This window comes from Colobus angolensis, unplaced genomic scaffold (assembly GCF_000951035.1).
Source record: "Colobus angolensis palliatus isolate OR3802 unplaced genomic scaffold, Cang.pa_1.0 Scaffold49, whole genome shotgun sequence".
NCBI lineage: Eukaryota > Metazoa > Chordata > Mammalia > Primates > Cercopithecidae > Colobus > Colobus angolensis.
In genome coordinates this window covers 8,977,488-8,989,277 of record NW_012118376.1, presented here as the reverse complement: position 1 = coordinate 8,989,277, position 11,790 = coordinate 8,977,488, and the positions used below count along the sequence as shown (strand labels likewise).

The 11,790-nt window shown below is 38.6% G+C and overlaps 1 protein-coding gene across 1 annotated transcript in view; it reads left to right on the top strand.

Annotated features, from left to right (window-relative positions):
• The window catches only part of RAD17 (RAD17 homolog (S. pombe)), a 65,444-nt gene that overhangs the window by 14,767 nt on the left and 38,887 nt on the right, over nucleotides 1-11,790 (top strand). Inside the window, exons 5-12 of the mRNA XM_011959364.1 lie at nucleotides 941-1,077; nucleotides 2,202-2,254; nucleotides 2,339-2,464; nucleotides 2,555-2,624; nucleotides 5,194-5,305; nucleotides 7,953-8,135; nucleotides 9,264-9,349; nucleotides 9,463-9,609. Coding sequence (XP_011814754.1) covers nucleotides 941-1,077; nucleotides 2,202-2,254; nucleotides 2,339-2,464; nucleotides 2,555-2,624; nucleotides 5,194-5,305; nucleotides 7,953-8,135; nucleotides 9,264-9,349; nucleotides 9,463-9,609 — 914 coding nt within the window. The remainder of the gene's footprint in view (nucleotides 1-940; nucleotides 1,078-2,201; nucleotides 2,255-2,338; nucleotides 2,465-2,554; nucleotides 2,625-5,193; nucleotides 5,306-7,952; nucleotides 8,136-9,263; nucleotides 9,350-9,462; nucleotides 9,610-11,790) is intronic.

Genomic DNA, 11,790 nt, shown 5'->3' with positions numbered 1-11,790 from the left:
TACTTTTGACAGTCTGATAAGCCTTAATTTAAACAGTCTTCAATATGAAACATGCCTTCAGAGAGTTTCCCTCATTCTCAAGTTCACTAATCAGTCATTCTGTTTTTGTTGTTAAACCTTTATCACTCCAGTCTGACCAACATGGTGAAACCCCGCCTCTACTAAAAATTCAACAATTAGCTAGGCATGGCGATGGGTTCCTGTAATCCCAGCTACTCAGGAGGCTGAGGCGGGAGAATCGCTTGAACCTGGGAGGCGGAGGTTGCAGTGACCCAAGATTGTGCCACTGCACTTCAGTCTGGGCGACAGAGTGAGATTCCGTCTCAAACAAACAAACCAAACCCTAATCACTGAAGGTAATTCATTTAATAGGCTTGAACTCCTTTAGAGATTCTTCATTGGGTAGGCCAAAGTCATAGATATTTTTACCAATTGTATGAATGTTATGCTGATGGCTGTGTTCTTAGGTCAGTTAACTCCATATTACACAGGGTCTCACTCTGTCACCCAGGCTGGACATAATCTCAGCTCACTGCAACCTCTACCTCTTGGGCTCAAGCTATCCCCCACCTGCCTCAGCCTCGCAAGTAGCTGGGACTACAGGCACAAGCTTCCATGCCTGGCTAATTTTTGTATTTTTTTGTAGAGACTGGATTTCACCATGTTGCCCAGGCTGCTCTTGCATTCCTGAGGTCAAGTGATCCACCCGCCTCAGCCTCCGAAAGTGCTGGGATTATAGACGTGAGCCACTGCACCTGGCTACGTGTTGACTCTTGTCTTTTGAAAGGAATATCCTGTTTTAAATTTAAATGATTTTTCCTAATTAGGAAACAGTCTACAGTATTGTGAGATGCATCAAATGTGTGTCTGTGCATACAGTTGTTTAATATTAATGTATATAATTTGTTGAAAATAAAAGTGGTTATGTGTTTCCTTTCAGAATCAAGCTTCCATATGTTTCCCTATCAGTCTCAGATAGCAGTTTTCAAAGAGTTTCTGCTAAGAGCGACAAAGTATAACAAGTTACAAATGCTTGGAGATGATCTGAGAACTGATAAGAAGATAATTCTGGTTGAAGTAAGGACAACTTTTAAAATCTTTTTTTTTTTTTTTTTTATTTCAGATGGAGTCTTGCTCTGTCAGTGTCACCCAGGCTGGAGTGCAGTGGCGCGATCTTGGCTCACTGCAAGCTCCACCTCCCAGGTTTACACCATTCTCCTGCCTCAGCCTCCCCAGTAGCTGGGACTACAGGCACCCGCCACCATGCCCAGCTAATTTTTTGTATTTTTTAGTAGAGACGGAGTTTCACCATGTTAGCTAGGATAGTGTGGGTCTCCTGATACCTCGTGATCCGCCCACCATGGCCTCCCAAAGTGCTGGGATTATAGGCGTGAGCCATTGTGCTTGGCCTAAAATCTTTTTTTTTTTTTTTTTTTTTTTTTTTTGAGACAAGAGTCTTGCTTTAACCCCTAGGTTGGAGTGCAGTGGTACAGTCTTGGCTCACTACAACCTCCGCCTCCTGGGTTGAAACAATTCTCATGCCTCAGCCTCCCCTGAGTAGCAGGGATTACAGGAACCTGCCACCATGCCGGCCTAATTTTTATATATTTAGTAGAGATGGAGTTTTGCCATGTTGGCCAGGCTGGTCTCGAACTCCTGACCTCAAGGTAATCTGCCTGCCTTGGCCTCCCGAGTGCTGGGATTACACATGTGAGCCACTGCACCCAGCCAACTTTTAAAATCTTGCTGTAGGTATTGAGTAAACAATTGTGAGATATATCTTACATGATAATGTTAATTGTCTCTATAGTAGTAATATTGGTAAAATACAACACAATGGCTTTGTAATAGAAACCTAAAGTCTTTTTTAATAAACTTGAATGGAATAGCTATAGGATAAGGAACGTTAAAATTTTAATGGTTTAAGTATAGAAAAACAAAAGAAAAGTTTGGAAAATTACTTCCTAGGGAAAATACTGTAACTGGAAAGCAACTGTAAGAAATTTGGTCTAAAAATTGGGATCCCCTTTGATGTATATTACTGTTTGGGGTATCATCTATTTCATGTTTCACTTCTATGAAAGTTCTGTTTAAAATACATTGAATAAATATATTTTTGCCTATCTCAATAAATATAAATCTGAAAAATAAATTTGCAATGGAATAAAACTATACTATTATTTATTTTTTATTTTCAATAGGATTTACCTAACCAGTTTTATCGGGATTCTCATACTTTACATGAAGTTCTAAGGTAGGTTTCAGTGAAGTATTCTAAAACTCCAAATTAAACGAGAAGTGGCTTAAATTTCAACATTGCTGTATTTTGTTATTTTAGGAAGTATGTGAGGATTGGTCGATGTCCTCTTATATTTGTAATCTCGGACAGTCTCAGTGGAGATAATAATCAGAGGTTATTGTTTCCCAAAGAAATTCAGGAAGAGTGTTCTATCTCAAATATTAGGTAAGAAAGAAGTTTGCTTATAAAGGTCACATATGTATTATATTTTTAAATTAATCATTTAACTGCTGTCTTTCTTTATAAAACTTTTAGTTTCAACCCTGTGGCACCAACAATTATGATGAAATTTCTTAATCGAATAGTGACTATAGAAGCTAACAAGGTAAGTCTCTGATTAATTAAACCTTACTTGATAACTATAGAAAGCCCAGCTTAAATAGTATTATGTAAACTGAAGGAGTTGGAGACATGTATTATTTTAATTTTTTAGAATTAAAGCATTTTATTGTACTCATAAGGCATGCATGTCGTTTTAGAAAATGTAGGAAATACTGATTTTAAAAATCTTTAATATTTTTCTATTAAACTTTCACTTTCACATTGAGGTAAATTTTTCTTTTGCTTGGTTTACTGTTCTAAATTGTGTCTATCATCAAGAACATGTTTTCTGGCATGTAGGTGTGGTAGTTATCAACAATTCAACTCTTCCTATTACCCTGCTGTCACTTTTTTATTCTGACATTTTTTTAAATTGTAGTGAAAAACATGTATCATAAAATTTGTCATCTTAACCATTTTCAAAGATACGGTTCAGTATTGTAAAGTATATTTACATTCATATACAGCTGTTGTCACTTTTTTTTTTTTTGAGACAGGGTCTCACTCTGTTGCTCAGGCTGGGCTATAGTGGTATAATCATTGTTCACTGCAGCCTCGACCTCTTGGGCTCAAGTGTTCCTCCCACCTCAACCTCCCAAGCAACTGGGACTACAGGCTGGTACCACCATGCCTGGCTAATTTTTTTATTTTTATTTTTTAGAGACAGGGTCTCCCTGTATTGCCCAGGCTGGTCTTGAATTCCTGGCTCAAGTGATCCTCCCTCCTCAGCCTCTGAAAGTGCTGAGATTTCAGGCATGCGCCTATGTGCCCGGCCTCCTTTCACTTCTAGTACGTCATTTTTTTCTATATCTCAAATCAAGATGATGTTAAAAAAAACTGATGCACCTTCTGCTCTCGGCATCATGGTTCTAGGGAATCCTACTGGTATAAATCAACCAAATCTTGCATGAAACATAATTTTTGTTGCACTGGTAGGACCACAGGAACTGAGGGAAATCTGTAAGGGAGAGGTTGTTTTGAGGATTAAACATGTTAATGTAGAGCACCTAACTGAATAAATAATAGATATTAATAGTGAAAAATGTCCTGTAATATAGGAAGCAATTACTGTGATGAATTACTATGCCATTAGTGTTTTGAAAATATTTAATGGGTCAGGTGCGGTGGCTCTGGCCTGTAATCCTAGCACTTTGGGAGGCCGAGGTGGGTGTATCACCTGAGGTCAGGCGTTCATGACCAGCCTGGCCAACAGGTGAAACCTCATCTGTAATAAAAATACAAAAATTAGCTGGGTGTGGTGGCGGGTGCCTATAATCTCGGCTACTGAGGAGGCTGAGGCAGGAGAATCTCTTGAACCCAGGGGGTGGAGGTTGCAGTGAGCCGAGATTGCACTACTTTGCTCCATCCTGGGCAACAAGAGCGAAACTCCGTATCCCCCCCAAAATAAGAAAAAACAATTACCTGGTCATGGTGGTATGCTCCTGTAGTCCCAGCTACTCAGAAGCCTGAGGCAGGATGATCACTGGAGCCTAGGAGTTTGAGACTGCAGTGATCTAGATGACATGACTGTAGTCTGTCGTGGTCAGAGCTAGACCCTGTCTCTAAAAGAAAATCTACATTCTCTACTATAAGCGTGAGAACTGCAAATTGAGCCATGGTGCATGCCTGTAGTCCCAGCTACAAAGGCTGACAGCAGTGGGAGGATTGGTTGAGCCAGGGAGCTCAAGACCAGCCTAGGTGTGATATAGTAACACCTTGTGTCAAAACAAAAAAATTTTTTTTTTAGTGAATTGATTAGTTCAAGTGGCTCCGGTTTAAAAAAGAAGAAGAAATAATTGGTGTAATTGTGGCTTTTTCATCCTCGCCAGACTGTATAATGTGTTGAAAACCTTAGTAAAGGAATTTTCATGTAAATTTCATAAATTTGTCAGATTATTTTGTGTATATTTAGTTCTATCACATTGTATTGCATTTTGAGGGTTTTTGTGTGTGTGTGTACATATATATGTTACATATTTGTATGTTAGTGAGAGAGTAAAAACTTCAAAATACAACCTGGTCAAAGTGAAAAAGTAAAACAATACATTATTTAATATTTCCTGAAAGTATAACTTAAACTGTAATAAGTCATTGAAGCTTGTACCAATCATAGACCAGTGTTTAACATGGAGGCTTTTTAGTTTTTTGTTATTATTTTAAGATAATTTTTTTTTCTGACTCTATAGCCCAGGCTAGAGTGCAGTGGCAAGATCATAGCTCACTGCAGCCTTCATCTCCAGGGCTCAAGTGATCCTCCCACTTCAGCCTCCTGAGTAGCAGGGAATACAGGCACATGCCACCATGCCTAGCTAATTGTTTTGATTTTTTGTAGAGATGAGGTCTTACTACCTTGCCTAGGCTGGTCTCAAACTCCTGAGCTGAAGTGATCCTCCTACCTCAGCCTCCTAAATTGCTGAGATTATGGGAATGTGCCACCGTTCCCAGCCCTTTTTAGTATTTAAGTTTAAAAGAATCTAATTTACTTTAATTAAGTTTAGAAAATAGGTTGGGATTTTTTGTTGTTATTATTTTTAAGAAAATACTTTTTTAAAAATTTAATTTTCTTATTTTAGAATGGAGGAAAAATTACTGTCCCTGACAAAACTTCTCTAGAGTTGCTCTGCCAAGGATGTTCTGGTGATATCAGAAGTGCAATAAACAGCCTCCAGTTTTCTTCTTCAAAAGGTAACTATGGAAGATACAGTCATGTGGCATTATATAGGTGACTGACTTTCTCTTAATTCATTCAATGAAATCAAACATTTTAACTTATGTTTGGTCTATACCTATTTATCCTTCTTTATTATTGAGACAGTGGCTTAAAATTAAATATATACTCATGCATATATACCCTTCTGTGAATATGTTGTAGTATATATCCTCGTTTCTGTTTGAGATAGTTTACCTTTCAAAGTTAATTTAGAACGAGATTTCCTGGATAAAAATTCTGCCTCTGCCACTTACCAGTTATATAGTCCTATGCAGGTGACTCTATGTTTCTGTGCCTCTGTTTTCTCACCTTTCATGTGAGCACTTACCTCTTAGGGTTCTATGAAGAATATGTGAGGTGATACTTACAGAGTGCTTCTTACAGTGCTTGATTAATATTAAGTGCTCAATAAATGGCCAGCCATTAATCAGTTTAATAATACTTTTGAAATTATTATTATTTATTTTGAGACGGAGTCTCACTCTGCCGCCCAGGCTGGAGTGCAGTGGTGTGATCTCGGCTCACTGCAAGCTCTTCCTCCCGGTTTCACGCCATTCTGCCTCAGCCTCCTGAGTAGCTGGGACTACAGGCGCCTGCCACTGAGCCCGGCTAATTTTTTTGTATTTTAAATAGAGATGGGGTTTCACTGTCTTAGCCAGGATGGTTATGATCTCCTAACCTCAAGATCTGCCCTCCTCGGCCTCCCAAAGTGCTGGGATTACAGGTATGAGCCACCGTGCCCAGCCTGAAATTATTTTTATAATAATTTATGAGACATGTTTAATAAATTTATTTCCTGTTAATATTGAAACATGTAAATTTATGAGATGTTTAATAAATTACCTGTTAATATGTAAAAAGATATAGTAAAAAGATAGTTTCACTAATGGCAGTGAGTTACATTTTTACTGTAATGATCATAGTTTACTGCATAGTCCTCCTTCAGAAGGCAATTAGCAGACTACTTACTTAATGCTTAACATTGACAAATTGACATTAAAGAGTGGGCCAAGAACTATGTTAGCAATTATGGTTTTTCATTTAATTCTCATATCAACCTAATGAGATAGACAGTACTTTGATTCAAATCCAGATCCTGTGCACTTTCTGCTGTTCGAGGTAGCTTTTAAGTCATGCACTCTTGAGTTCTAAATAGGAGACTTAAAAATGAAACTTGGGGCAAGTATGGTGACTCATGCCTGAAGCCAAGGTGGGTGGATCACTTGAGCCTAGGAGTTTGAAACCAGCCTGGGCAACATAACAAGACCTTGTCTCTACAAAAAAATTAAGAAAAAAAATTATAAACCTGAGAAATTTGATCACATGCGTATTCATAAATTGGATACTCTCAACATCAGTAGAGAGGTTGTTAAACATACATTGCAGAATGCCTGGATTCCAGTCATTCATCACTGATGACCTTGAGCCAATTACTTCACCTTTTTGTGTCTCATTTCATTAACTGTCTAATAATAATTGGTCAGGTGCAGTGGCTCTCACCTGTTATCCCAACACTATAGGAGACTGAGGTAGAAGGAAGCTTCAACCTCAAGAGTCTGATACCAGCCCAACATAGCGAGACCGCATCTCTAATGAAAAAAATATATATATAGCCAGCGTAGTTATGCATACCTGTAGTCCCGACTGCTTGAGAGACTGTGGGAGGATCACTTGAGCCTGAAGGTTGAGGCTTCAGTGAGCTATGATTGCGCCACTGTACTCCAGACTGGGTGATAGAGCCAGACCCTGTGTCAAAAAAAAAAAGGCCAGGCATGGTGGCTCACGCCTGTAATCCCAGCACTTGGGGAGGCTAAGTCGGGTGGTTGGGAGGTCGTGACCAGCCTGGCCAACATGGTGAAACGCCATCTCTGCTGAAAATACAAAAATTTAGCCAGGCATATGCCTGTAATCCCAGCTGCTTGGGAGGCTGAAGCAGGAGAATTGCTTGAACCCGGGAGGCAAAGGGTGTGGTGAGCCGAGATCGCACCACTGCACTCCAGCCTGGGCAACAGAGTGAGACTCCATCTCAAAAAAAAAAAAATTCTCCCTTCACCAGGTTGTTATGAAGATTAAATTCAAATGTATCACATGCCAGGAACAGTACCTTGCACATAACACGATGAGAAACCAAGGCGATGTGACAGTACAGGTTGAATATCCTTTATTTGAAATTTTTGGGAATAGAAGGATTGCAGATTTTTTTTTAGATTTTGGAATATTTGCATTATACCAGTTGAAAATCCTTTCTCTGAAAATCTGAAATACAAAGTGCTCCAATGACCATTGCCTTTGAGCATCTTGTTGGCACTGCAAGTTTCATATTTTGGAGCATTTTGGAGTTTGAATTTTTGGATCAGGAATGTCAACCTATATTGGAGATTGTGCTGTTGTGCATGTGAAAGTTTGAAATCTGCATTATGAAATAACTTGCAGATAACATTTTATTCCATTTTAATGTTAGTAACCCAAAGAAGATTCCGACTCGGTTAATGTCGTTTGTGATTTTTGTTTATTAGGAAAACATTTTAATTAGAATATTTAGTGTAACTATATCTGAAGTGTTCTTAGTTTTAATTTTCATATTTTAATTTAAATATTGTCACTTGGGTGTATATTATTCAGGAGAAAACAACTTATGGCCAAGGAAAAAAGGAATGTCTCTAAAATCGGATGCTGTGCTGTCAAAATCAAAACGAAGAAAAAAACCTGATAGGGTTTTTGAAAATCAAGAGGTCCAAGCTATTGGTGGCAAAGATGTTTCTCTGTTTCTCTTCAGAGCTTTGGGGAAAATTCTCTATTGTAAAAGTAAGAAATTTTTACATTTTTTAAATCTGTTGGATATCACATAGTCTTAAAATGGAAATAAAATGTCACCTTTAAAAAAATGTCGTGTATTTTGGTTCTGCTCTAAGAGTTAGAGCTAGGTCAGATACTGTTTGCCTAGGCCTAAGACATAGTAGGAAAATAGAATATTTTCTGACCATGAGCAGGATTAAAAGTAAAAACATGCTATTGCAGGCCATATCCATGTGTGTAAATCCTTATAGTTTGCAGAAGGTAAGAGAGCAGATCATCTAGACTTTTGTGGCAAGTGTTGGTAGCCTAAAGCCCTCTTAACACTGGGGTCCAGCCAACAGAGCCTTAGACAAATTACCAGGTAGTTTAAAGTTTCTTTCAGTCCTCTTGTATTTCTCTAGTTTACAAGCTTTCTGACTTCGCAACCAGAGATGTTTATTGCCTTTTCTGTCTTTTTTGATGACTGCTCCCTCTAAGTTCTTTCACTCCCTATTGCCCATTTTAGTGTCCCAAATAGTCCCTCCTTTTGATAGCAAATGCCTGTATTCACTGATGATCCTGAAGGAAAGAAATTGGGATTTCTGAATGGAAACCTCCATACCATCTGAGAAAAATGGGCATCACTTAGATGGCAGTGAAGACACTCCTCTGTCACTGGATCCTCTTATTTTGAACCTGAGTGACTATTCCCACCTGATTCTTTTCTTTCTCTCCTTTCTTTTCCTCCTCAACATATGTTCATCGTCTCTTGCATTAGCAAATGGAATTCGTATTCTTTCATGTAGAGAGCAACATCTTTGTACATAGTAGATAAAAGAGTAAAGAACACTGTATTGAGATGAGAGATCAAGGGAAGAAAGCAACCCAAAGCTGGAAAAGGTGAAATGGGAGTGCATTAGGAAGTGGAATATTTTAAGTCTAGAAAAGCCATAATCTAAGCATCAGAATTCTTAATTTAGTTCTTGCTAATATGGATAAAATAGGTGCTTGCTTCCAGTTGTTTTTATTTATTATTTTTGAACAGTTTGCTTACTATGTTGGTATTGTATGTCTAAAATTTTCAGACTCTTCAAATGACTGGTGCTATATAATTATAAAGAAGGTATTATCTTTAATAATTTCAGCAATTTTTTATAGGAGCATCTTTAACAGAATTAGACTCACCTCGGTTGCCCTCTCATTTATCAGAATATGAACGGGATACATTACTTGTTGAACCTGAGGTAGGTTCTTTAATGACACTTAGTACAGGTTACAAAGGATATATTATTTGTGTGCATATATATTTGACCATTGCATTTTTGCCAAATTTAAGTATATATGCTTGTTTTTATAGGAGATAGTAGAAATGTCACACATGCCTGGAGACTTATTTAATTTATATCTTCACCAAAACTACATAGATTTCTTCATGGATATTGATGATATTGTGAGAGCCAGTGAATTTCTAAGTTTTGCAGATATCCTCAGTGGTGACTGGAATGTAAGACCATTTGACTCAAAATTTTTATAAGTATTTCCTTAGAATTAAGAAAAGAAAGTTTACTTTTATCCCTAATTGCCTGACATTATTTTATGTGACTCTTCTTCATAACTATGCTAAAGTTAATGTATCCAACTCAGTGTTTATAATGAAGCTTCAGTAGCAAATCTGATTTTTCTGCTGATAATATAGTACCAATTGTTTCTAAAGTTATTTTCTTTGTGTGTGTGTGTGTGTGTGTGTAGACAGGGTCTCACTAGACCAGCTCAGGCTGGTCTCAAATTCCTGGGCTCAGACAGTCCTTTCGCCTGAGCCTCCCAAAGTGCTGGGTGCTGGGATTACAACAAGCGTGAACCACCACTCTTGTCTCTAAATTTTCTGGTTTTGTGGTTATGGTTTTTTTTTTTTTTTTTGGAGAAAAGGCCGTAGCTACAGCTATGTTACCCAGGCTGGTCTTGAACTACTGGGCTTAGGGGATCCTCTCCTCTCTGCCTTCCAAGTAGCTAGAAATACAAGCACACACTACCATGCCCAGCTTATTTTTTTTTCCCGAGACAGCATCTTACTTTTTTGCCCATGCTGGTGTCCAGTGGTACAAAGTGGTTGCTCACTGCAACCTTGACCTTCTGGGCTCAAGCTTTCCTCCAACCTCAGGCACTCCCCCATCCAGTAGCTGGGACTACGGGCAAGCACCACTGTCCCTAGCTGGTTTTTTTTTTTTTTTTTGGGTAGAGACAGGGTTTCACCATGTTATCCATACTGGTCTTGAACTCCTGAGCTCAAGTGATCTGCCTGCCCTGGCCTCTCAAAGTGCTGGGATTACAGGCGTGAGCCACCATGCGTGGCCCCAGCTTATTTTCTGATTTTAAAATTAATACATACTCAAAATATGACAACCACTAAAAAGTAGATACAAGAGAAATAACTGTACATGTTGCTACACTTTCTGCTAGTTTTTAAAATTTATTTCTTTTACATATTTTAAACTATTTACTATAAAATTTGTGTTTTGTTCTTAACGTCTTAACACTGCCCTTACCAGTACAACAGCCACCAACCACATGTAGCTATTTAAATTTACTTAAAAATTCAGTTCCTCAGTCATACCAGCCACATCTCCAGTATTGCATGTGGCTGATGGCTACTTTATTGAACAGCCCAGATACAAAACATTTCCATCATTGCAGGAAGTTTTGTTGGACAACACTGTTTTGATATGCTAATGTTTCTGTGTGTTATAAATACTAAAATAAGGCCGGGCTCAGTGGGTCACACCTGTAAACCCAGCACTTAACGAGGCCGAGGCAGGTGGATCACTTGAGCTCATGAGTTCGAGACCAGCTGAGGCAACATGATGAAACCCTATCTCTTCAAAAAATGCCAAGAAGATTGCTTGAGTGTGGTGGTCCCAGCTACTCAGGAGGCTGAGGTGGGAGGATGGCTTGAGCCCAGGAGGCAGAGGTTGCAGTGAGTTGAGATCACACCACTGCGCTCCAGCCTGGGCAATAGAGCTGGACCTTGTCTCAAAAACTTAAAACACTGAAATAGCAGTAATAAGTAAAATTAGAAAAGACACAGAAAAACCATTTATGATACAGAGCTTCATTACTCAGCAGTTGCATTTGCTTAACGTTTAAAATAATTGTTTCTTTTTTATTTTGAAATTTTCCAACCTATAAATAAATTAAAAGGATAGTACAGTGAACCAGAAGCGGTGATTCCTGCCACTAATTCCACACTTTGGGAGTCCAAGGCAGGAAGATCACTTGAGGCCAGAAGTTTGAGAACAGCCTGGGAAACACAGCCAGACCCCATCTCTAGAAGAGATTTTAAAAATTAGCTGGGTATGGTGGCATGCACCTGTAGTCCTAGCTACTTGGGAGGCTGAGGTGGGAGAATCACTTGAGTCCAGGAGTTTGAGGTTACAGTAAGCTGTGATTGTGCCACCGCACTCCAGACTGGGCAACAGACCGAGACCCTGTTTTAAATAATAATACAAAATAACGAAAAAAGTATAATTGATTTGTTTGTGACACCAAGGATAAATGCTTGAGGTAGTGGATACCCCATTTACCTTGAGGTAATTATTACGCATTGTATCAAAATAACTCCTGTAACTCATAAATATATACAACTACTAGGTACCCACACAAATTAAAAATTGAAAAAAATAAGGCCGGG